Below are 27,837 nucleotides of genomic sequence, written 5' to 3' on the forward strand. Positions count from 1 at the left end.
CTCCCCTTAAAAGCCAGAACCCGAGATCCCTCGGACCTCAGGGGTAGGAGCGCAGAGTCCAAGGCTCCCGGAAGCGGCAGCTGCGCCGGGCTCAGAGAGCAGGGTCTGAGGAACAACAACCCTCAGGGTCTTCTACCCAAGTCCCAGTCCGGGTGAAAGTTACTGCCTGGGGCTTCCGCTGCAGAGAGCCGGTCGGTCCGGGTGAAAGTTACTGCCTGGGGCCTCCGCTGCAAAGAGCTGGTCGGTCCGGGAGAAAGTTACTGCCTGGGGTCTCCGCTGCAGAGAGCTGGTCGGTCCGGGTGAAAGTTACTGCCTGGGGCCTCCGCTGCAGAGAGCTGGTCAAAACAACAGCAACCCTCAGGGCGGGCAAGACAGCCTCACGGGCTGGATCCTGCTATCCAAGTCTCAGTGAAAGTCTGTGCTCTCGGAGCTTGGGGAAGCGGCAGCCCATCCCCCCGCAGGCCGACGAAACAGCCTCACGGCCAGGGATTCTGAAGGCAACTTCCGGAAATCGAGCCAGGGGGAGAGTGTGGCCTCGTGGTCCGACCCTTCCATTCCAGTTCCAGTGAGGCATATTCAGTTTAACCCAGGGAACGCTCATAGAACCAACATCTGCCCAGGACTAAAGCCTCTGATCACCAGACAAAGACAAGAAAAGCCAATCCTCCACGTTCAGAGATGACAAACTCCACAGAAGCACAGAAGCCCCAAAATACCAAGAAAAATAAGAAGAAAGGGGCGACTCTGGACACATTCTATGGAGCCAAAATACAAAATACAGAGCAGATAGAAGAAGATATACAAGAAAATTCTCCAAAATCTTCCAAAGGAAATAGAAACTCTCCACAAACACATTAAGAATTTGAATCAGAAAGGACCAAAAAGATGGAAGCCCTCTGGGAGGAAAAGTGGGAAATGATGCAAAAGAAATTCACGCATCTACAAAACCAGTTTGACCAAACTGTAAAAGAAAACCAGGCTTTAAAGCAAGAACTAATAAAGCAAAGCCAAAACACCAAGAAATTAGAAGAGAACATAAAATATCTCACCGACAAGGTGATAGATCTGGAAAACAGGGGGAGAAGAGAAAATTTAAGAATAATTGGACTCCCAGAAAAGCCAGAAATAAACACCAAACTGGACATGGTGATACAAGATATAATCAAAGAAAATTGCCCAGAGATTCTAGAACAAGGGGGCAATACAGCCACTGACAGAGCTCACAGAACACCTTCTACACTAAACCCCCAAAAGACAACTCCCAGGAATGTAATTGCCAAATTCCAAAGCTATCAAACAAAAGAAAAAATCCTACAGGAAGCCAGAAAAAGACAATTTAGATATAAAGGAATGCCAATCAGGGTCACACAAGACCTTGCAAGTTCTACGCTGAATGATCGTAAGGCATGGAACATGATCTTCAGAAAGGCAAGAGAGCTGGGTCTCCAACCAAGAATCAGCTACCCAGCAAAACTGACTATATACTTCCAAGGGAAAGTATGGGCATTCAACAAAATAGAAGACTTCCAACTTTTTGCAAAGAAAAGACCAGAGCTCTGTGGAAAGTTTGATACCGAAAATCAAAGAGCAAGGAATACCTGAAAAGGTAAATATTAAGGAAAGGGGAAAAATGTTATCTTCTTTTACTCAAACTCTCTTCTATAAGGACTACATTTATATCAACCTATGTATACTAATATGTGGGGAAAATGTAATGTATAAATAGGGGGTAAAGAAAGACCAAATAGAATAATGGTTCTCACACAAAGATTCACAGGGGAAGGGGAGGGGAAGAAAACTCCTATAAGAAGGAGAGGAAGAGGGGGGGGGGGGTTTACTTAAACCTCAATCTCAGGGAAATCAACTCTGAGAGGGAAAAACATCCAGATCCATTGGGATCTTGAATTCTATCTTACCCAACAAGGGTAAGGAGAAGGGAAAACCAAGGGGGGGAGGGGGAGAGGGAGAACAAAAAGGGAGGGAAAGAGAGGGGGGAGGGGGAGGGAACAAAAAGGGAGGGACTAAAAAGGGAAACATCAAGGGAGGGGACAAGGGGGACTGATTCAAAGTAAATCACTGGACTAAAAGGTAGAGCCGAAGAAGAAAAGGTTAGAATTAGGGAAGGCAATCAAAATGCCAGGGAGTCCACAAATGACAATCATAACTTTGAACGTGAATGGGATGAACTCACCCATAAAACGTAGACGAATAGCTGAATGGATTAGAATCCAAAACCCTACCATATGTTGTCTTCAAGAAACACACATGAGGCGGGTTGACACCCACAAGGTCAGAATTAAAGGATGGAGTAAGACCTTCTGGGCCTCAACTGATAGAAAGAAGGCAGGAGTGGTAATCATGATATCTGATAAAGCCAATGCAAAAATAGACCTGATCAAAAGGGATAGGGAAGGTAATTATATTTTGTTAAAAGGGACTCTAGACAATGAGGAAATATCATTAATCAACATGTATGCACCAAATAATATAGCACCCAAATTTCTAATGGAGAAACTAGGAGAATTGAAGGAAGAAATAGACAATAAAACCATACTAGTGGGAGACTTAAACCAACCATTATCAAATTTAGATAAATCAAATCAAAAAATAAATAAGAAAGAGGTAAAAGAAGTGAATGAAATCTTAGAAAAATTAGAATTAATAGACATATGGAGAAAAATAAATAGGGATAAAAAGGAATACACCTTCTTCTCAGCACCACATGGCACATTCACAAAAATTGACCATACATTAGGTCACAGAAACATAGCACACAAATGCCAAAAAGCAGAAATAATGAATGCAGCCTTCTCAGATCACAAGGCAATAAAAATAATGATTAGTAATGGTACATGGAAAACCAAATCTAAAACCAATTGGAAATTAAACAATATGATACTCCAAAACCGTTTAGCTAAAGAAGAAATCATAGAAACAATTAATAATTTCATCAAGGAAAATGACAATGGCGAAACATCCTTTCAAACCTTTTGGGATGCAGCCAAAGCGGTAATCAGAGGCAAATTCATATCCCTGAAAGCTCATATTAACAAACAAGGGAGAGCAGAGATCAATCAATTGGAAATGCAATTGAAAAAACTCGAAAGCGATCAAATTAAAAACCCCCAGCAGAAAACCAAATTAGAAATCCTAAAAATTAAGGGAGAAATTAATAAAATCGAAAGTGATAGAACTATTGATTTAATAAATAAGACAAGAAGCTGGTACTTTGAAAAAACAAACAAAATAGACAAAGTACTGGTCAATCTAATTAAAAAAAGGAAGGAAGAAAAGCAAATTCACAGCATTAAAGATGAAAAGGGGGACAGCACCTCCAATGAGGAGGAAATTAAGGCAATCATTAGAAATTACTTTGCCCAATTATATGGCAATAAATACACCAATTTAGGAGAAATGGATGAATATATACAAAAATACAAACTGCCTAGACTAACAGAAGAGGAAATAGAATTCTTAAATAATCCCATATCAGAAATTGAAATCCATCAAGCCATCAAAGAACTTCCTAAGAAAAAATCCCCAGGGCCTGATGGATTCACCTGTGAATTCTATCAAACATTCAGAGAACAGTTAACCCCAATACTATACAAACTATTTGACATAATAAGCAAAGAGGGAATTCTACCAAACTCCTTTTACGACACAAACATGGTACTGATTCCAAAACCAGGCAGGTCAAAAACAGAGAAAGAAAACTATAGACCAATCTCCCTAATGAATATAGATGCAAAAATTTTAAATAGGATACTAGCAAAAAGACTCCAGCAAGTGATCAGAAGGATCATTCACCATGATCAAGTAGGATTCATACCAGGGATGCAGGGCTGGTTCAACATTAGGAAAACCATCCACATAATTGACCACATCAACAAGCAAACTAGCAAGAACCACATGATTATCTCAATAGATGCAGAAAAAGCCTTTGATAAAATACAACACCCATTCCTATTAAAAACACTAGAAAGCATAGGAATAGAAGGGTCATTCCTAAAAATAATAAACAGTATATATCTAAAACCAACAGCTAATATCATCTGCAATGGGGATAAACTAGATGCATTCCCAATAAGATCAGGAGTGAAACAAGGATGCCCATTATCACCTCTACTATTTGACATTGTACTAGAAACACTAGCAGTAGCAATTAGAGAAGATAAAGAAATTGAAGGCATCAGAATAGGCAAGGAGGAGACCAAGTTATCACTCTTTGCGGATGACATGATGGTCTACTTAAAGAATCCTAGAGATTCAACCAAAAAGCTAATTGAAATAATCAACAACTTTAGCAAAGTTGCAGGATACAAAATAAACCCACATAAATCATCAGCTTTTCTATATATCTCCAACACAGCTCAGCAGCAAGAACTAGAAAGAGAAATCCCATTCAAAATCACCTTAGACAAAATAAAATACCTAGGAATCTATCTCCCAAGACAAACACAGGAACTATATGAACACAACTACAAAACACTCGCCACACGACTAAAACTAGACTTGAACAATTGGAAAAACATTAACTGCTCATGGATAGGACGAGCCAATATAATAAAAATGACCATCCTACCCAAACTTATTTATCTATTTAGTGCCATACCCATTGAACTACCAAAATACTTCTTCACTGATTTAGAAAAAACCATAACAAAGTTCATTTGGAAGAACAAAAGATCAAGGATATCCAGGGAAATAATGAAAAAAAACACATATGATGGGGGCCTTGCAGTCCCAGACCTCAAACTATATTACAAAGCAGCAGTCATCAAAACAATTTGGTACTGGCTAAGAAACAGAAAGGAAGATCAGTGGAATAGACTGGGGGAAAACGACCTCAGCAAGACAGTATACGATAAACCCAAAGATCCCAGCTTTTGGGACAAAAATCCACTATTCGATAAAAACTGCTGGGAAAATTGGAAGACAGTGTGGGAGAGACTAGGAATAGATCAACACCTCACACCCTACACCAAGATAAATTCAAAATGGGTGAGTGACTTAAACATAAAGAAGGAAACCATAAGTAAATTGGGTAAACACAGAATAGTATACATGTCAGACCTTTGGGAGGGGAAAGGCTTTAAAACCAAGCAAGATATAGAAAGAATCACAAAATGTAAAATAAATAATTTTGACTACATCAAACTAAAAAGCTTTTGTACAAACAAAACCAATATAACTAAAATCAGAAGGGAAACAACAAATTGGGAAAAAATCGTCATAGAAACCTCTGACAAAGGTTTAATTACTCATATTTATAATGAGCTAAATCAATTGTACAAAAAATCAAGCCATTCTCCAATTGATAAATGGGCAAGGGAAATGGATAGGCAGTTCTCAGATAAAGAAATCAAAACTATTAACAAGCACATGAAGAAGTGTTCTACATCTCTTATAATCAGAGAGATGCAAATCAAAACAACTCTGAGGTATCACCTCACACCTAGCAGATTGGCTAACATAACAGCAAAGGAAAGTAATGAATGCTGGAGGGGATGTGGCAAAGTAGGGACATTAATTCATTGCTGGTGGAGTTGTGAACTGATCCAACCATTCTGGAGGGCAATTTGGAACTATGCCCAAAGGGCGACAAAAGAATATCTACCCTTTGACCCAGCCATAGCACTGCTGGGTCTGTACCCCAAAGAGATAATGGACACAAAGACTTGTACAAAAATATTCATAGCTGCGCTCTTTGTGGTGGCCCAAAACTGGAAAATGAGGGGATGCCCATCAATTGGGGAATGGCTGAACAAACTGTGGTATATGTTGGTGATGGAATACTATTGTGCTCAAAGGAATAATAAAGTGGAGAAGTTCCATGGAGACTGGAACAACCTCCAGGAAGTGATGCAGAGCGAGAGGAGCAGAACCAGGAGAACATTGTACACAGAGACTAATACACTGTGGTATAATCGAACGTAATGGACTTCTCCATTAGGGGCGGTGTAATGTCCCTGAACAACTTTCAGGGATCCAGGAGAAAAAAAACACCATTCATAAGCAAAGGATAAACTATGGGAGTGGAAACACCGAGAAAAAGCAACTGCCTGAATACAGAGGTTGAGGGGACATGACAGAGGATAGACTTTAAATGAACACTCTAATGCAAATACTATCAACAAAGCAATGGGTTCAAATCAAGAAAACATCTAATGCCCAGTGGACTTACGCGTCGGCTATGGGGGGTGGGGGGGAGGAAAAGAAAATGATCTATGTCTTTAACGAATAATGCTTGGAAATGATCAAATAAAATATATTTAAAAAAAAAAAGAATATGGGATCGCTTTATATTCAATGGACAAAGAAGGCAGGCAACTTACTTTTATATGCAGTCAATCTAGATTAGGTAACAAGTGTCAGTTTTATCAACTAGTTTTTGTGTTGTCATTCAGATGAATAAGTGATTTTACCAAAGAAACCATCTACAAATTCACTGAATCCTTAATTAAGCAAAATATTTCTATCCCATTCAAGTCCAAATTATTTTCTTTCTACCTTAGCTTGTTATTAAAATCAAGCATTATTTTTCAGAAGACTTACATTTAATACTTTGTTTTTTCAAAAAATGAAGTATTGATAAAAATTGAGACCCAAAGAACTACCAATGAGGTCAAATCAGTTACTCAGGTTGTAAGCTACAGTAAATCAGAACTCTGATTCTTATTTAGTCTCACTGCATTAAGTGAATTAACCAAAAGAGAATTTTCCTTTGCCATTGTTATCAAAGTGACAATAACTTCTATTTAAAACTAATGGAGGTAGTTTTATGTTTTATATTTTTTATATGTTTTATATTTTTTTTTTGTTTTATATTTTCACAAAGTTGATTTTAAAAAAAAAGGTAAAATGAATCTTACCTGAACATGCTCTGTCCTGGTCCCAGGGCTAAACCAATGACTGCAGAAGAATGAAAAGAATGGGTTAGGAATGAACTTGATTAAAATACAAGCTGTTAGCAGTCACATGACCTACCTGTGTGTTTTTTGTTTTTTTTTTCTTCACCAGGAAAATGCAGTGTTAAGCCATGTTTTATTTTAATGGATATTTTATGTAACTCTGGAAGACTGCTACTACTTTTAGAAATGTAAAAATGTCTACAACCAAGTAATATTCAAGTTGCTAAACACACTGGGTGAGATTATATTTCCACCTAATTATATTAACACAAATTATTGAATCTGTATAAAATTTTTATGAATTTCATTTTATGAATCAGTTCTAGAAATGAAACACAAAAATTACAATGCCAGTATAACAAATTATTACTTTTTGAATATTAAAACATATCAAAGTTTGATTGTATACCAGAACACTGAAGGCAACATGCCACAATTAGAGAATATATTATGAGTTCATTGGGAAGGCTATATTCAAATCTTTTTATATGTTCAAAATATCCAAGGATAGTTTCCAAAATGAGACATGATTAGATTAGATGTTTACTTCTCCAAAAGAATAGTCTTAATGCTGATTCTTATGAAATTATTAATAAGAACAATTTAATTTAATTAATTTAATAAAGATTCTGAGAAAAATTTAGTACACTGGAATTATACCACCTCCACAATCAAGGAGAATATGAAAATTGTGTCCAAGAATGTAAAGAGTTGTCATGCAAAAGAGGAATAAGACTGGTTTTGACTGGCCCCAGGAGGCAAAACTAGAAGTATTGGGCATAAATGTCAGTTAGAGATATTTAGATATATTGATAATTAGATTTAATAAAAAAAATGAGGGAATGTTATTCTGCCTTCAGCGGAGGTCTCTGGACAAACCTAAATAACCATTTCTCAAGTATGATGAAAAAGGATTTCTTTTTTTTTTTAGTTATATGACTAGGTATATGACACCCTTAAGTTCCTCTTGGTTCTGTGGGCTAGGACTATGGACTACGAATATAACCACTGGGATTCTGGACTGTAGAAGGACATCTAGTCCAATCCTCACATTTCAGAGGTGAGGAGACACAATCTGAGAGAAGTTAAGTGACTTTCAAGATCACAAGTAATAGCCAGGAGGAATTTGAACCCATGTAACTTGAATCCAAACCCAATGCTTCCTGGGGTGATAGTCATAGGACCATACAATCAAAAGATAGCTACCTGAAGAACGTCTCATCTTTTGAATGACCATGGCTGAGACCTCATGGCCTTTGAATCCATTGTGGGTAACTAAAAAAAAATGTTTTTATCTTTAAGGGGTTGAAGTAACATGAATGGTGGGGGTAAAAGATTCACTAAAGTAGTAAAAAGGACCAGTTTTAGGGTGTGGTCATGATATCATTGTCACCAGGTAAACTGATCTAAGTGGGTTTTACCTAGTGTGAATAATTTAGCCTCCTATCTTTCCTCTCTTCTTACACCTTATTCCCTAACACATACTTTTTGATTAGTGACACTGGTCTCCTAGCTGTTCCATGAACAAGAAATTACATCTCCTCTCTGACCTTTTCCCATGCTTGTAATGCCCTCCTTTCTTAACTCTGCTTACTGATTCCCTGGTTTTCTTTAAGTCCCAACTAAAATCTTACCTTCTATATGAAGCCTTCTCTCTGTTACTAATTCCTATTTATTTTTGTATAGCTTGATTTTTATATTTATTTAATATTGTCTCCTCCATTAGATTGTAAACTCCTTGGGGGCAGAGACTGTCTTTTGTCTATAATTTTATCTCATAGTGCTAACATAGTGCCTGACACATAATAGGAATTTAATAAATGCTCATCAATAAATTGGTAGATCTTTAGTTTGAAGGTACCTCTCTGAGGTCATCTATTCTAACCCCCTCAGATAAGGAAACTGACACCCAGAGATATTAAATGATTTGTTAAAGGTCACATAGGCTGTAAGCATCAAAGATGCACAAAAGGAAAGTAAGTGAGATGGATCACAGCAAGCCCAGAAAAAGAAATGCAGATGGATGAGAATAGAAATAGGTCTTGTGGCTACCACCAATAAAGAAACTGAAGGATCAAGGCAAAGTATTTTATTTTATTTTTATTATTTTTTGGGAAATCTTTATTTAATTAATTAATTTAGACTATTTTTCCATGGTTACAAGATTCATGTTCTTTCAATCCACTCCCCCCACACTCCTACCCATACAATTCCACTGGGTTTTACATGTGTCATTGATCAAGACCTATTTCCATATTATTGATATTTGCACTAGGGCGATCATTTAGAGTCTACATCCCCAATCATATCCCCATTGAACCATGTGATCAAGAAGGAGTTTTTCTTCTGTTTTTCTATATTCTCACAGTTCTTCCTCTGAATATGGCTAGTATTCTTTCTCTTAAGTCTCTCAGAATTGTCCTGAATCCCTACATTGCTGCTACTAGAGAAATCCATTTGATTGTACTTGTGTACCAGTTTCTGTGTACTATCTTTTCCTGGTTCTACTCCTTCAACTCTGCATCAATTTCTGGAGGTTGTTCCAGTTCGCATGGAATTTTTCCAGTTCATTATTCTTTTCAGCACAATAGTATTCCATCATCAATATATACCACAATTTGTTTGGCCATTCCCCAATCAGAGGGTATCCCCTCATTTTCCAATGTTTTGCCAACACAAAAAGCATAGCTATGAATATTTTGGTACAAGTCTTTCTCCCTATTATCTTTTTTGGGGTACTAACCCAGCAGTGGTATGGTTTGATCAAAGGGCAGACAGTCTTTTAGTGCCCTATGGGCATAGTTCCAATTGCCCTCCAAAATGGTTGGATCAATTCACAACTCCACCAGCAATGTGTTAATGTCTCAATAAGGCAAAGTATTTTAAAAGACTCCTACATGTTAGAAATAATATTAGACTTAGACTTATAAAACTTGAGGGATTGGACTAAATTACATTTGAGAATTATTGACTGCATAATTATCCCATCAGACTTAAAATTATACTGTATCTCTCTTTGCTCATATTCCATTTTGTTAGTAATTTACTTAGTGTACCCATATTATTAGACTATAAACTCTATGAAGGAAAAGGGAATAACTCAGCTTCTTTCTATTTCCCCTACCTCTAGCACTATCTTTTGTACATCATAGGCACTAAATATTGAACTGAACAGAATATAACAATTCTAAGTTACCTTACTATTCTGTTTAGTCTTTCTACTCTGTTAGTACCTTTCCTAAAATATTGTTTATATCTATTATACACAAGATATGTTTTAGCCAAACCAGAGTATGGTGGGTACTTCTCTTGCTATAAATACTAAAATTATTCTTGGTTAATTTTAATGCCATGTGGAGATGGGTACTTCAAATAAGCTGTCTAAAACTTTGGCCTTAAGTGGTTTATAAAGGCCTCTGGCCCTTAGTCATAGATATTCTAAACAAAGATTTATTATTATAGGTCATATTATAAGAGGGTCATATTCTTTGATTGATTGGCTAACTGCACTGACCTGCTTTTGCTGATATGAAAAAAATTCTCTGTACCTAATGAGGCCATCCTTGAGAAGGGGAACCTGGAAAGCTGAGTCTGTAGGTATATACCCTTGTTAAGTGTTTATAAGTTTGCTGTTGTTATCTAATAAAAAAAATCTTTCTTTTCTTTTTTTTTTTTTGGAGTGGGTTTTTGAGGAAGTAATTGCAGAATTTTAATCTCACTAGGTCCTGATCTTGAATTTAAAGAGTACCCACTTGGCATTTTATTTATTTTTAGCAGTCTGAAAAGTAGATTATAAGCCTCTTGAAGGCAAGGGTTGCTGTTTTTTTTCTTTCTTACTTTTGTTCTTTTCTTTTTTTTTTACTCTTGTCTTTATACCATTAGTATCTAGCATAGTGCCTTGCTCATAGTGGTTATTTAGCAATAAATATTTGTAAACTGAATTTAGCCATTACATGATTGCCTCAAATTAGTCATACTTAACAATAATTCTAAGAAGTGTGCCCTCAGTTGTTACCAAGTCAAAACTATCCTATGTTTTACTTGTTTAGTTTGGTTTTAAAAAGTAATTTTAGTATAGGAATTTAGATGTATCCTATTAAATTTAATCTTGCTGGATTCAGGCCACTTTTTCATTCTGTTGAGATATTTTTGGGTACTAATTCTGTTATGCAATATATTAGCTCTCCTTGCAAGTTTCATGTCATTTGGAAATTTGATAAGCACATCCAGTCATTGATTAAAATCTTGCAAATAACATAGCTAAGGACAGAGTTTGATCAATTCAACAAAAAACGTATTAACATGGTTTTAAGAGGGGATTTTGTTTTCTTGACTTCTCAATTGTGGGTGAGGAGGGAGTGGGAGGGAGAGAAGGTGGAACTTCACTTAAATAAAATTCAATTAAAAAACCAAACAAATATGTACTGAAAATCTACCAAGTGCAATGGGCTATGCTAGATGCTGCCTTGTCACTAGGCATGCCTCTCTAGGCTGAACTACGTTTATTAACATAATCTTTAAATCTTTTTCATTTCAAATATTATTATGAATATTATCCTATCACCCACATCTCCCATTTTGTCTATGAGAATATTGTGAAACATTGCTAAATGGCTTGGTGGTAGCATTTCTGAAGAAGGAAATGAAATTTATTATAATTTGAGTTGGGTTCCAAAATGATTCTAAATGCAACACTTTTTTTTTTTTAACTATACTACATCTCTTCTCTCAAAGGGGCTTATGAGAATTAAATAAGATGAAACAGGGGACAGCTGGGTGGCTCAATGGATTGAGAGCCAGGACTAGAGAGAGGAGGTCCTAGGTTCAAATCTGGCCTCAAACACTTCCTAGCTGTGTCACCCTGGGCAAATCCATTGCCTAGCCCTTATCATTCTTCTGCCTTGGAGCCAATAAAGAGTATTGACTCCAAGACAGAAGATAAGGTCCATAAAAATTAATAAATAAATAAGATGAAACAGAGTATACATCTTAAAGTTCTATATGTGTCAGCAGTTATTTTTATAACTAATTCTTACTGTAAAAAAAATAGATCAATTAAATTCTCCTATATCCTTTTATCTTCCTCTTTCTAGAGAGCAGAATATCATGTAATTTTTTTTAAAAGTAAAAGGAAAGGAAGGGGAAAAAAACCCAACAAAACATAAAAAAGTCTGAAAATTCCATGGATTCTCTTTCTGCTACAAAGGGGCGGGTAAGTTCTCTCATATCTTTTGGGGGGGACCATTCTTGTTCTTTATAATTTGAAGTCATTCTCCTTTCCATTTAAACTGTCACAGAAATATGGTATATATTGATTTCTTGCTTTTGCTTATTTCATTCTGTATCAGTTCATATAGATCTTTCCTTGCTTCTCTGAATTTATCATATTTTATTTCTTCCTCTAAAATAATATTCTGCTGAATTTCTGTACTCGAATTTGTTTAGCCACTTTTCAATTGATAGGAACTACTTTACTTCTTAACTACTACCTAAAAATGCTACAATAAATATTTTGGTGTACCTGGGTTTTTTTTTTTTCATATCAATGACTTTCTTGGAGGTATGTGCCTCTGAGTCAGAGTACAGATATTTTAGTAATTTTATTTGTAGAATTCCAAATAGCTTTCCAAAAGGGTTATACTAAAGTACGGTTCCATAACACTGTATTATTGTGTCTCTCTCTCCATTATCCTTCCAACATCGATAATCCTATCTATAGTTATCTTTGCCAGTTTGCTGAGAGAGAGGAAACTCCAGGGTTGCTTTGCTATTTCGTTATAATTGGAGATGAGGAGCATTCTATTATATAGTTGTTATTAGATTGCAATTCCTTTAAGAATTGTTTGTTCATATATTTTGACTACTTATGGGAACAGCTTTTGGTTTTCAATTTATGTCTCTCTTTATGTATACATGAATGTATGTCTTAACAGTTATGTTCATATATGTGTGTGTATTTATATAGTCTAAACATACACACATGTGTATATATACATATTATATATAGAGACCATACATTTTGAATAGAAAACCTTTATCTTCGAAATAGGATTAAACCATTTTCCATGCAATCCTTTTACTCCATATCCTATAAAAATGTTATCACCATCAGAACATTTCAATTTCATGTAATCTAAATTAATCTAAATTATCTGTTACCTTGTTACCATCTCCATCTTTTGTTTCATTAAGAATACATCTCCTATCCAAAGCTATTAAATTTGTATAATCTTCACTTACAAATTTTATGGTATAATATTTAAAATTAAGGCAATATAGTTTGTTGTGGATATGATATAAGATGCTAGTTGTCTAAGACTAATTTTTGTAGAATGCTTTACATTTTCCCAAGAATTCTTATTAAATAGGGAGTTGTTTCCTAAATAAATGAAAGAATATTGAGTTAATGAGTTCTGTTGTTTCTTCTTCTATTTTGACTGATATGTGTCACTGATTTTGCTCTCTGTCTCTGTCTCTCTTCCTTAGACAAAGTTGCCAAGTCTGGAATTTTATCAATACTTGAGGGCCTCAAAGAGATTATCACAGAAACTTTAACCTGTTCCATTTTTTTGATCTGGGACAGTTCACTTCTCCACAGGTATCCACTAGTAACATTATACTACTGAGAGTTCACCATATTTGTATTAAAGTTAATTCAGATCAAACAAATTGCTATTGGTCCAACAGCAATTTAGAAATCCCCAAATCAAGGTATCTGCCAACCTTAGGTTCCTTCAGTAGCAAGGATTACAGGTGTGCCTCATGATGGCAAGCACTACTTCTCTAATTTTTAACAAAAACCTAATATAGTTATGAGGTTTCCTGCTTCATAATACAATTTGAGTTCTGGAATTACCTTTCTCACTTCAGTCTTATGTACTTTTTCACTTTTTTCTCCTTCCCTTGATATTCTGGATCTTTTGTTTTTCCAAATGAATGTTATTATTCTTTTGTTGAGCTCTATAAAAATTCTTTGAATAATTGGATTGGCATAGCATTAAAATGTAAATTAACTATGGTAGTTATTATATTATATTATATTATATTATATTATATTATATTATATTATATTATATTATATTATATTATATTATATTATATTATATTATATTATATTATAAAATTACATGGGCATGGTCCAGCAATAAACACTAACTACACTTCCAAGTATTGAAATTGTGATTTTTTTTTAAGGAGTGCTTTGTAATTGAATCTATTCAAGTTATTTTGCCTACCTTAGTAGCTGGATCCCAAATATTTTCAGCATTTTGTAGTTATTTTGAATTGGAATCCCCTTTTATTGAATCTTGAATTATTATTGTATAAGTTGTCCTAAAAGTCTTAATATGATAAATGTTAATAGTTTAAAACTGTGCAGTATTTCAGGATACCCTGTAAAGAAATGCTGTGTATTTTTCAGGTTTTAATTCATAGGGTGGAATTTTGCCCAAGCTATTAATTGTCTCAATTAATATCTTTGCTGATTCACTAAGAAAATTAAGAAAACCATCTTGCCATCAGCAAATAGATTTAAAAATCTGCTTTCTTTGCCTATTTTCATGCCGTTATTTTCTTTCCTGTCTTACTGTTAGCATTTCTTGAACTATATCCAATAATAAAGGAGAGAGTACATATCTTTTTGACTCCAGTATCTCTTAATAAATTTGTGGAGTATCTCCTTGTATGATGCTTACTTTTGATTTAAAATCATTTTCATGATGTTAAAAAGGTCCTTTATGCCTATATTTTGTAGGGTTTTTTTTCTTTTTTAGCATAAATAGGAGTTCTGCTTTGTTGAAGGATTATTCTCTGCATCCTTTGAGATAATAATGTGGTTTGGGATATTTTTGTTTCTAATTTAATTATTTATGGTGATTGTTTTCCTAATGTTGAAAATGTTCCATTTTCACTTTACCCATTCAAATCTAATTGAATGATTTCTTGGATAAATTAATATACTCTGCCTGAAAGGATTTTATTTAAAGGTGGCTTAAAAGCAGCAGGAATTCAGACCTCTGAAAACCCTTCCTTACTGAACACAAACTGACTGCTCCTAGGAGACTGAAAATTTAAACCTAACAAGAAGTCAGAGCCAAGGAACCCTCCTGCTGAACTCAATCCAAAAGGTACCCACCCCAAAAGCCGGAATTTGAGAATACTCGGGTTTAAGGGGAAGGCAGAAGGAAGATCCCAGGACTTCCCACCTTCCCCCCCGGCCAAACTAGAGCTCTAAGCCTACAATGGCAGCAAGAATCTTTGGGCAGGCAAAGGCACTGGTCTGGAGAGTGTACCTTGCAGATAGGGCTGTGCCAGGCTCAGAGCATTGAACACAGATGGCAGGGAAGGAGCTGGAGAGGGAGCACAGAGCTGGCAGCCTGGACAGAGCTAGGAAGACCCTCCATATTGTGACCTCTAGCCTTTCAGGAGGTTTTCACCTCAGGGCACATCTAGCCCAACCCAGTTGAACTTAATCCCATCAAAACCCATCAGAGGTCAGGGACGCCCAAACTCCAACAATCCTCTCTCACAGACATCTGGACATTAATTTAATCCAATCAAAAGCCTCCAGAGGACAGGGAAGCTCAAACTATAACACCCTTCCCCCACAGACGGCAAGGAGAGACCTTCTCTGAAAGTTCCAAGAGGGGTAGACTAACAGGAATTGCCAAAACCAAAATAATGAGAGGAGCAAGAGCACAGACAAATACAGGGAGTAAAAAAGGGGTAAATATGAGCAAACAACAGAAAAAGAAGAAATAAATTACAACAGAAAGCTTCTGTACAAGTAACAAGCAAAGAGCAAATGAAACAGAGGAGGAGGAATCAGCAAAGGAAAAATCAGAAATCCCAGCAAATTGGATACAGACTTTTGAAGAACTCAAAATGCAATTCAAAACACAATTAAGAGAGGCTGAAAACAATTGGGAAAAGAACTTAAAAACTAAGATAAGTCATCTGGAAATAGAAGATAGTGTCTTGAAAGCCCAAATCAACAAGCTTGAAAATGAGGCAAAGGAGATGAAAGATGAGGCAAAGAAGGTGAAAGTTGACCTACAAAGAAAAGCAGACCAGATTTCAACAACGAGAATTAAGTGACCCCAAAAGGCAGCAGGACATTATAAAATAAAACAAAAAGAATGAAAAAATTGAGGAAAATATGAAACATCTCATTCACAAAATAGAAGATTTAGAAAATTGTTCGAGGAGAGACAATTTAAGAATCATTAGTCTACCAGGAGACTATGACAAAAGAAAAAGCCTGGATGTAATACTACAGGAAATTATTAAAAAAAAAAACTGCCCCGATATTCTAGAAGAAGAGGGAAAAGTAGAGATTGAAAGAATCCACAGATCACCTCCTGTACTTAATCCCCAACTGACAACACCCAGTAATGTTATAGCCAAATTCAAAAACTATCAGACCAAAGAAAAAATATTACAAGCTGCCAAGAAGAAATCATTCAGATACCATGGAACCACAGAGAGGATAACACAGGATCTGGCTGTATCTACACAGAAGGACCGAAAGGCATGGAATATGGTATTCCGAAAAGCAAGGGAACTACATCTACAACAAAGAATCAACTACCCAGTAAAACTGACTATATTCTTACAGAAGAAAGTATGGTCATTCAAGAAAAAGTAGAATTCCAAGAATTTGTAAAGAAAAGACAAGACCTGAACAGAAAATTTGATGTCCAAGCACAGAACTCAAGAGAACCATCAAAAGGTAATTAAACAAAAGGGAAAAAAGAAAAACAAAACAAAAGAACAAAAAAAATTTGTAAGACTCAATACTTTAAAATGATATGTATTGCTATAAGAAAAGAGGTCATCTGGTAACTAGTAAAAACTGTTATCACCTGAGAAGCTAGAAGAATTACACTTAGAGGGAACAGTGAAATACTGTATATGATAAAATAACAAGACATACAAATATATATAGAATAAATACCTTTACATGTGTATTTATATATATATATACAACTAGAGCTAAAAAAGATGTTAATACTAAAAGAAATGGGAAAAGAAACAAAAGGGGGTAAAGTTAGATGTCACAAAGAAGCTCATAGCAGGAGGGAGGAGAACATCAATACACTGGAAGGGTAAAGAGGTTGGACACAGAAATTGCTCAACTCTTATGTGCATTGAAATTGACCCAAAGAGGGAAGAATAATCCAATCCATTGGGGCAGAGAATAGATTCGCGCTCTATAGGGGAGTAGAAGGGTAACAAACAGAATGGTGAGGAGGGAAGCAGTATACGGGAGGGAGAGGGTCCTGGGTAGTTTTAAAAAGACTGTGAAGAAAAAAATGAAGGGGAATAAGAATGGAAGGGGGTAGAAAGGGAAGTAAAATAAGAGTGGGAACTAGGGGGACTGATTAAAAACAAACACTGGTGTTGAAGGAAATAATGAAAGAAGAAAAGGCAGGACTAGGAGTATAAATCAAAGTGCTGGGAAATACACAGCTGTTAATCATAACTCTGAATGTGAATGGAATGAACTCACTCATAAAATGCAAGCGAATAGCAGAGTGGATTAGAAAACCCAAAGATCCCAGTTTTGGGGACCAAAACCCAGTATTTGATGAAAGTTGCAGGGAAAATTGGAAGACAATATGGGAGAGATTAGGTTTGGATCAACATCTCACACCCTACACCAAGCTAAACTCAGAATGGGTGAATGACTTGAAAATAAAGAATGAAATTATAAGCAGATTAGGTGAACATAGAATAGTATACATGTCATATGTTTGGGAAAGGAAAGACTTTAAAACCAAGCAAGAATTAGAAAAAATCACAAAATGTAAAATCAATAATTTTGATTACATCAAATTAAAAAGGTTTTGTAAAAACAAAAGTAATGCATCCAAAATTAGAAGAGAAGCAACCAATTGGGAAACAATCTTCATAACAAAAACCTCTGATAAAGGTCTAATTACTCAAATTTATAAAGAACTAAACCAATAGTACAAAAAATCAAGCCATTCTCTCCAATTGATAAACGGGCAAGGGCATGAATAGGCAATTTTCAGTTAAAGAAATCATAACTATTAATAAGCACATGAAAAAGTGCTCTAAATCTCTAATAATCAGAGAAATAAAAATCAGAACAACTCTGAGGTATCACCTCACACCTAGCAAATTGGCTAGCATGACAGCAAAGGAAAGTAATGAATCCAGGAGGGTATGTGGCAAAGTTGGGACATTAATGCATTGCTGGTGGAGTTGTGTATTGATTCAACCATTCTGGAGGGCAATTTGGAACTATGCCCAAAGGGTGCTAAAAGACTATCTGCCCTTTGATCTAGTCATACCACGGCTAGGTTTGTAACCCAAAGAGGTAATAAGGAAAAAGACATGTACAAAAATATTCATAGCTGCGCTCTTTATGGTTGCAAAAACTTGGAAAATGAGGGGATGCCTTTCAATTGGTGAATAGCTGAACAAATTATGGTATATGATAATGATGGAATACTATTGTGCTCAAAGGAATAATAAAGTGGAGGGATTCCATGGGGACTGGAACAACTTCCAGGAATTGATGCAGAGAGGAACAGAACCAGGAAAACATTGTACACAGAGACTGATACACTGTGGTGCAATCGAATATAATGGACTTCTCTATTAGTGGCAATGCAGTGACCCTGAACAACTTGGAGGAATCTATGAGAAAAACCACTATCTACATCCAGAGTAAACACTGTGGGAGTAAAAACCCTGAAGAAAAACAACTGCTTGAATACATGGATTGAAGGCATATGGTTGGGGATATAGATTCTAAATGAACATCCTAGTGCAAACAACAACATGGAAATAGATTCTGATCAAGGACACAAGTAATACCCAATGAAATTGTGGGTGGGCTGCAGGAAGGGTGGGTGGAGAGGAGGAAGGGAAATGATGTGATTATTGTAACCAAGGAATAATGTCATAAATTGATTAATAAATTAATTCAAATGGAAAAAATCAAATTTTAATGGAATTAAGTGGATTTATTACTTACATCTTTCATTATTATTTAATTGCTCATGTATTTAGTTAAAAATTAGTTTAATTGTGGTACATTCAACAAGCTTTTATTTAATCATATACTGTGTCATTGATTGTCCCTTCTTCTTTGAATGAATACAGGAGGAAAACAGAAACAAAATATCAGTATTACAGAAGTGGGCCATTTTTATTAAGATATATAAAAAAGATCTTCACCTGTTTGTTGATTTGTGGAAAATAATAAGCAAAGAAGCCATTGGAGGAAATAATGTAATGGAGGTTCACTTTGCATCATGTAAGAAAATACTCATGCTGATAAAATAATGGATCTTTTCAAGTACTTTCAATGTCAAATTAATTGTTCTTTAGTTTGTATTCAAAGAATGAATAGAGACAGCATAGATAAAAACAAGACAGAACCCAAAAAAGGGGATAGGAGAATAGAAGAGGAATAGAAAAACTCTCCTGATATTGTCATTAATAAATAACTCTGAGTCTCATTATATAACAAATTATTTTTTTAAAAGGTTAAAAATGACCCTACTTTGAGATTTCTAAATATTACTGGAAATCTAAATGTTTTGTGTTAAATTTTTTTTATTTGTTTTCACACTCCCTGAAATAGTATAATAATGATAGGAAAGTTAAAACTTATTTTCACTTACTTTAATATATTGTTCTTTTTAATACTAAGAAATCAGAAACTAAATTAGCCTCCTTAGAAGGATTAAGGTAAAATATTTAGGCTACTCTTTTAATGGATTGCTTTACATTCATTTAATAATTATTTCATTTTTATAGACTAAACATTTCCCCTACAAAACTACCACATTATTAAAATCCAGTCATTAAGAAGTATAACAAATTATGTAAAGGGTAAGTTACTGCTTTAAATGCAAAATGACTACAATATAAAATCTTATTTTATGAAAATGTCAACACTTTAAAAGTCAGAATAGGGTGTGGAGTCAAGATGGCGGTGTAGAAGTAGCAAAAGTTCAGACCTCTGAAAACCCTTCCTTATAGATCACAAACTGAATACTCCCAGGGGATTGAAAATCAAACCTAACAACAAGACAGAGCCAAGGAACCTTCCTGCTGGACTCAATCCAAAAGGTAAGCAGCCCAAAAGCTGGAATCTGAGAATACTCGGGTTTAAGGGGAAGGCAGAAGGAAGATCCCAGGAACCTCTCCCCTCTGACGCAGAACTCTAAGCCTCCAGGGAAGTGGGAACTTCTGGGTGGGGAAAGGTGCTGGTCTGGAGGGTTTACCTTGTAGGCAGGGCTGTGCCAGGCTCAGAACATCAAACACAGGTGGCGGGGAAACAGTTGGAGAGGGAGTGCGGAGCTGGCAGCCTGGTAAGAGTAGCAGAGACCCTCCATATTGCTCCAGCTTTCCACGAGGTTTTATCCTCAGAGCATATCAAGCCCAACCCAGCTGAACTTAATGCCATCAAGTCTTCAGAGGTCAGGGAAGCCCAAGCTCCAACACCCTTCCCTCATTGACCTCTGGACTTTAATCCAATCAAAAGCCTGCAGAGGACAGGGAAGCTCAAACTCCCACACCCCTCCCCCATAGTCTGAACTGAAAGATCTGACAAAGCTCCAAGAGGGGGGACTGACAGAAAGCCTCAAAACCAAAAAAAAAAAAAATGAGAGAATCAAGAGCACAGAAATATATGGGGAATAAAGAAAGGGTAAATATGAGGAAACAACAGGAAAAGAAGAAAGAAATTACAATAGACAGCTTCTATACAGGCAAAGAACAAAGAGCAAATGGAACAGAGGAGGAGGCAAGCAATAAAACAGATATCCCAGGAAATTGGATATATGCTTTGGAAAAACTCAAAATGCAACTCAAAACACAATTAAAAGTGGCTGAAGACAATTGGGAAAATAATTTAAAAACTAAGATAAGTCATCTGGAAACAGAAAAGTGTCTTGAAAGCCAAAATCAAACATCTTGAAAATGAGGCAAAGTAGATGAAAGATGAGGCAAAGGAGATGAGAGATGAAATAAAGAGAATGAAAGATGACCTCCAAAGAAAATCAGACCAGAAGGAGAAGGATGGCCAAAAAGCCAGGGATGAAATCCAGTCTTTAAGAATCAGAATACAAAAACTAGAATTAAGTGACCTAACAAGGCAGCAGGAAACTATAAAACAAAACCAAAAGAATGAAAAAATTGAAGAAAATATGAAACATCTCATTCACAAAACAGAGGACTTACAAAATCGTTCAAGGAGATACAAATTAAGAATCATTGAGCTACCAGAAGACCAGGAAAAAAGAGAAAGCCTGGACATCATACTACAGGAAATTATTCAAAACTGCCCCGATATCCTAGAACAAGAGGGAAAAGTGAAGATTGAAAGAATCTACAGATCACTTCCTGTACTTAATCCCTAACTGAAAACACCCAGTAATGTTATAGCCAAATTCAAGAACTATCAGACACAAGAAAAGATATTACAAGCTGCCAAGAAGTCACTCAGATACCATGGAACCACAGTGAGGATGACGCAGGATCTGGCTGCATCCACCCTGAAGGACCAAAAAGCATGGAATATAATATTCCGGAAAGCAAGGGACCTAGGTCTACAACAAAGAATCAACTACCCAGACTGACTATATTCTTAAAAGGGAAAGTATGGTCATTCAACAAAATAGAAGAATTACAATAATTTGTAAAGAAAAGAACAGACCTGAACAGAAAATTTGATGCCCAAGCAAAGAATGCAAGACAATCATCAAAAGGTATTTAAAAAAGAGGGGAAAAAGAAAAAAAAACCCACTTTTAAAAAGAAACTCAATAAATTAAAATGATATGTTTCCCTATAAGAAAAATGGTCATTGGTAACTCTTAAAAATTGTTATTATCACCTGGGCAGCTAGAAGAATTATACTTAGAGGGAACAATGACAATCTTATAGGATGAAATGTCAAGACATAAATAGGTATATAGATATATGTATGTATAAAACTAGAGCTAAAAAAAGAGGTCCATACTAAAAGAAATGGGAAAGAAACTAAAGGGGGTAAATTTATATATCACAAAGAAGATCATGGCTGGAGGGGGGAGAACATAAATACAATGGAAGGGTAAAGAGGTTGGAGATAACATAACAAAAAACTCTGACAAAGGTCTAATTACTCAAATTTACAAAGAGTTAAATCAATTGTAAAAAAAAAAATCAAGCCAATCCTCAATTGATAAATGGGCAAGGGCATGAATAGGCAATTTTCAGTTAAAGAAATCAAAACCATTAATAAGCACATGAAAAAGTGTTCTTAATCTCTTATAATCAGAGAGATGAAAATCAAAACAACTCTGAGGTATCACCTCACATCTAGCAAATTGGCTAACATGATAGCAACAGAAAGTAATGAATACTGGAGAGGATGTGGCAAATTTGAGACATTAATGCATTGCTGGTGGAGTTGTGAATTGATCCAACCATTCTGGAGGGCAATTTGAACTATGCCCAAATGGCGCTAAAAGGCTGCCCTTTGATCCAGTCACAGTACTGCTGGTTTTGTACCCCAAAGAGATAATAATGAAAAAACATGTACAAAAATATTCATAGCTGAGCTCTTTGTGGTGGCAAAAAACTGGAAAATTAGGGGATGCCCTTCAATTGGGGAATGGCTGAATAAATTATAGTATCTGTTGTTGATGGAATACTATTGTGGTCAAAGGAATAATAAAAGTTGAGGAATTCCGTGGGAACTGGAAAAACCTCCAGGAATTGATTCAGAGTGAGAGGAGCAGAACCAGGAAAACACTGTACACAGAGACTGATACACTGTGGTGCAATCGAATATAATGGACTTCTCTATTAGTGGCAATGCAGTGACCCTGAACAACTTGGAGGAATCTATGAGAAAAACCACTATCTACATCCAGAGTAAACACTGTGGGAGTAAAAACACTGAAAGAAAACAACTGCTAGAATACATGGATCGAAGGGATATGGTTGTGGATGTAGACTCTAAATGAACATTCTAGTGCAAACATCAAAAACATGGAAATATGTTCTGATCAAGGACATAAGTAATACCCATTTAAATTGCACGTAGGCTGCGGGAATGATAGGTGGAAGGCAGGGAGGGAAATAATGTGATTATTGTAACCAAAGAATAATGTTCTAAATTGACTAAATAAAGTAATTCAAATGGAAAAAAAAAGAAAGGTGGGTGACCAGATCAGGCAATATCAATTGTGCAAAAACCAAACAAAAAGAAAATATGTACCTAAAAAGTAATGGGGAATTTTCATGAATGACTCATAATCTAGTTATGTAGATTAAAGTTCTAAAAATATTTTCAGTAATCTCAGAATTCCTGAAATCATAGCTCCTCAAGATAAATACTTTCAAATGCATTTGTACATGCAAAAAATAAATAAAAGTCATAATACATTTTAAATCATATAATAACAATATTTTGTGGGGTTCTTTAGCATTTGTAACTTTAGTTTTAAAAATCTTTGCTAACAGATTCTAAAAAAGTATTCTTCTAGATGCGTTGCAAGAAAGTTATATAGTAGCAATATTTCTTTAATGATTAACTTCCCCCCATTGAATTGTATTCAAAAGTCTATGGAAATTTCCAAACTAAGGCTGTGATTTGGTACCACTAAGAGAAGGAAGCTAAAAGAACCTCTTTTTAGAAAATTCATGTTAGGGTAAACACTGTAATGTCTTCTTAACTTTGGAAGCCCTGCATTTTCCCCATACAAATTTAAGAAATAATAACTTTGAATTTGCTCTTCAATTTGTCTTCTTTTGTTTAACTGTATATCAGAAAATTTTTGTCTGTATATATCTATATCTTTATTATTATGGTGTTATTAACATGTGATGATCTTCTACTTAAAAATTCATTAAAGACTTAAGTTAATCATTAATGCCTTATTTTTTTTCTTAAACTCTAAATTTCATAAAAAAATATTTACCTAAAATAAGGGGTTGCTATTTTCCTCAGTTTTTTTTTTTTTTAAGAAAAATATCTTGCATTAAAGATGGTCTCAATTATTGGTCATGGAGAAATACAACCATATTCCAAACTAAACATGTGACAAGTTTCATGAAGGATGTTAATGTGTAAAGGACTAAAATTAGGTGACTTCCTAATTTAATTCATAAATTACAGATAGTCATAACTGTCCTTCATAAGTCAATGAATCCAATCTTTGTCATAAACTGCCTGTGAGACCTCACCTATGTCACTTAACCTCTCAACACCCAATTAGCTCTCTAAGATTAAAATGGCAGACAAGGTTTCAATCTGCATTTCTAGATGAATTCTTCAATGGAAATACATTTAATAAATCACAATTATTTTAGTGTTTTTGTTTTATAAATTTATAGGGCTTATTAGTTCAATTGAACCATAAACTTTTCTTAAGTACCTACTTTGTGTATGTGGAGATAATAAGAGTTACAAACTTTGCCCATAAGATATTTGTGTAAGAACAAGTTAGAGATAAGGCGAGAGTCTCTGATTACATTGGTTTTGAAAACTCCCAGGTGAGGAAATTATCTTAATGAAGGCAGTTGCTTTTAGGCAATTTAGGGAGTTGTGTGTTCATTAAGGGTTAATTGATTTACTGTGGGTCTCACACCTGGCATGTGTCAGAGGGTCTAGCTTAGGTTTTTGCTAGCTTCAAGACCAGCTCTCTGTCCTTTGTAACATTGTCTCTCAAGTCAACAATAATTTATTATGTATGCTAGTCACTGTTCAGGGTACTGTGATAGAAAGAAAAGCAAAAACAAAAACAAATTCTTGTCTTCAAGGAGTTAACATTCTAATAAAATATGCAAACTTTATGCATAAAAGATGTTCCTAGGATAAATCGAAGGTAGTCCCAGGGGGAAGGCACTAAACACAGCTCTTCTCCATTTCCCTTCCTTTTCTACCTCCTTGCATGTTGTCCAATTTCGTTTTTATCTGAGGATTTTAAATTTGTTCTCTTTCTAATTTTTTAATTTGCATGACCAATTTATTGAACTCTTTCCTCACTGATTTGTTGATATGTGCACTCAGGAATATAAATTTCCCCCTATGTACTTCTTTGGCTGCATCCCATAGATTTTGATATGTTGTTTCCTCATTGTTATTCTCTTCAATGAAATCATTAATTGTTTCTATGACTTTTCTTAAACCAACTAATTTTGGAGAATCATATTATTTAATTTACAATTAATTTTTGATTTGCCTCTCTTCCTGTGTCCTTGCTAATTATTATTTATATTGCATTTTGATCTAAAAAAGTTGCTTTAATATTTCTGCTTTTTTGCATTTGTTTCAATGTTTTTATGCCCGAGTACATGGTCAATTTTTGAGAATGTACCTTGTACTGCTAAAAAGAAGATATACTCCTTTTTGTCCATATTTATTTTTCTACATATATGTATTAATTTGAATTTTTCTATTATTTAATTCATATCTCTTACCTCATTCTTACTTTTTGGATTGATTTATCTATATTTGATACAAGAAGATTCAGGTCTCTCACTAGTATAGTTTTACTATCTACTTCCTCTTTAAGCTCCATTAGTTTCTCCTTTAGAAATCTGGATGCTATACCATTTGTTCTATACATATTGAGCACCGAGACTTCATTGTCTACACTGACTTTCATCAGGATGTGATTATCTTCCTTATATCTATTTAATCAAATCTATTTTTACACTGGTTTTGTCAGAGATCATAATTGAGACTCATGACTTCTTTTTCTCAGTTGATGCCCAATAGATTTTGCTCCAGCCTTTTATCACTACCCTGTGTGTGTCTATCTGCCTCATATGTGTTTCTTGTAGACAACATATGGTACAATCTTAGTTTCTAATCCACTCTGCTCTCTGCTTCATTTTATGGGTGAGTTCATCACATTCACATTCAGAGTTATGATTACCACCCATGTATTTCTCATCCGTTTGATTTCCTCTTTTAGTCCTGCCCTTTCTTCTTTCACTATTGCCTTCTACACCAGTGTTTTGTTTCTAATAAGTATACCTAATTACCCCACCCACCCTTATTTCCCTTCCTACCCCCCCCTTCTTATTCCTCTCTTATTTTACTTTAGGGTCTATTAAATTTCCCCCCCTCTCTTTCTCACCCTTTTTGTATTTCCTGCCCCACTCCCCCCTCCATACCCCCCTTGGTTTTTCTATCTCAGTTTCCCTGTGAGGTAAGAAATAACTCTATACCCCACTAGATCTGGCTGCTCTTCCCTCTCAGAAGTGATTAAACTGAGAGTAAGGTTTAAGTATTACCTATGACCACTCTCTTCCTCCATTTCTTGTAATAGTATTCCCTGTCCATCCACCATGTACCTCATTTTGTGTTATAATTCATGCTATTTTTCTTTTTCCTTCAAGTTTCTCCTAGTACCATCCTCTATTCCAACCCCCCGTTTTTACATATCATCTAAAACAATTTAGTACCATTACATCTGCCTATGAATAATTCTATCTACAATGAAAATGAAAAAAATAAATTTACAGATATAATTATTCCATATAAAAATATAATCAATTTAAGCTTACTGAAGTCCTTAATTCCCCCCCCCCCTTTCTTATTTACCTTTATATGGTTCTCTTGCATTTTGTGTTTGAATATCAAATTTTGCATTTAGTTCTAGTCTTTTCTTTAGTAATAATTGGAAATATTTTGTTTTGTTAAATGCCTATACTTTCCCATGGAAGTATATAGTTAGTTTTGATGGGTAGACCCAATTCTCTTGTTTTCCTGAATATTATATTTTAAATCTTGAGGTCCTATAGTATGGAGGCTGCTAGATCTTGTGCAATCCTGACTTGGGGCTTCTTCATATCTGAATTGTCTCTTTCTGACTGCTCGCAATACTTTGTCCTAGGCTTGGACACTCTTGAATTTGATTACTACATTCCTGGGAGTTATCTTTTGAACATTTAATGGAATGGTTGGTTTATGGACTTTTTCCACATCTATTTTACTCTCTTGTTCAAGAATATAAGGGCAATTCTTTTGGATAATTTCTTGTAATGTGATGTCAAGACTTTTTTTTTCAGGATTTTAGGTAGACCAATAATTCTCAAATTGTTTCTTCAGGATATGTTTTCTAGGTTAATTGTCTTTTTGATGCGATATTTCATGTTTGCTTACATTTGTCATTCTTTTGATTTTACTTTATTAATTCTTGCTATCTCATGAGATCATTAGCTTGTCAGAGATCATAATTGAGACTCATGACTTCTTTTTCTCAGTTGATGCCCAATAGATTTTGCCCAGGTCTAGTCTTTAAAGACTGATTTTCATTTACATTCTTTTGGTTTTCATTTTTGGTTAGGTCTATACTGCTTTTCATGGCTTTGAGCAGGTCAATTCTGGTCTCCAATTTGCTTATTACTTCATGTGATTTCTGTGCCTCTTTTTCCATGTTGGCAAATTTGTCTTTTATGTTATTTTCTTTTTGAATTACTTGCATTTATTTTTCCCAATTTTCTTCCCATTTTTCGTCTAGCTTTCTTACTTGGTTCTTGAACTACATTTTGAGTTCCTTAAGAGCTTGTAACCAATTTCCATTTTATTTTTTTTGGAACATTTGGATGTGTTGGCTGGTTTGTCACTCTCTGCTGTTGTTTCTGTATTTTACTCTTTTTCTCCATAGAAATTATCCAGGGTCAAATGTTGTTTTGTTTTATTTCATTCATTCATTCATTCATTCATTCATTCATTCATTCATTCATTCATTTGCTGCTGCTTATTTCTTTTCCTACTTGTGGATTGAGGTTCCTACATGTTAGTGGACATTGCTTTCTTAGCATCTGTCTCACAGGGCTTTGCCTTGTTGGTATCTTCCAGGCAGTTCTTTATGGAGCATATTTTAAAGGGCTTTGCCCTTGGACTATTTTTCTATTCCCTGCTACCTCTGCTGTGGCCAG

At 35.2% G+C, this 27,837-nt stretch overlaps 1 protein-coding gene across 12 annotated transcripts in view; it reads right to left on the bottom strand.

Moving 5' to 3' along the window:
* GPATCH2 (G-patch domain containing 2) overlaps positions 1–27,837 on the bottom strand; it is a 306,229-nt gene that overhangs the window by 113,643 nt on the left and 164,749 nt on the right. For all 12 annotated transcript variants that reach the window (XM_007481411.3, XM_056815946.1, XM_056815945.1 and 9 more), the window contains one exon: positions 6,876–6,915. In XM_007481411.3, the coding sequence (XP_007481473.1) occupies positions 6,876–6,915 (40 nt within the window). The remainder of the gene's footprint in view (positions 1–6,875; positions 6,916–27,837) is intronic.

This window comes from Monodelphis domestica, chromosome 2, assembly GCF_027887165.1.
Source record: "Monodelphis domestica isolate mMonDom1 chromosome 2, mMonDom1.pri, whole genome shotgun sequence".
NCBI classification, from domain to species: domain Eukaryota; kingdom Metazoa; phylum Chordata; class Mammalia; order Didelphimorphia; family Didelphidae; genus Monodelphis; species Monodelphis domestica.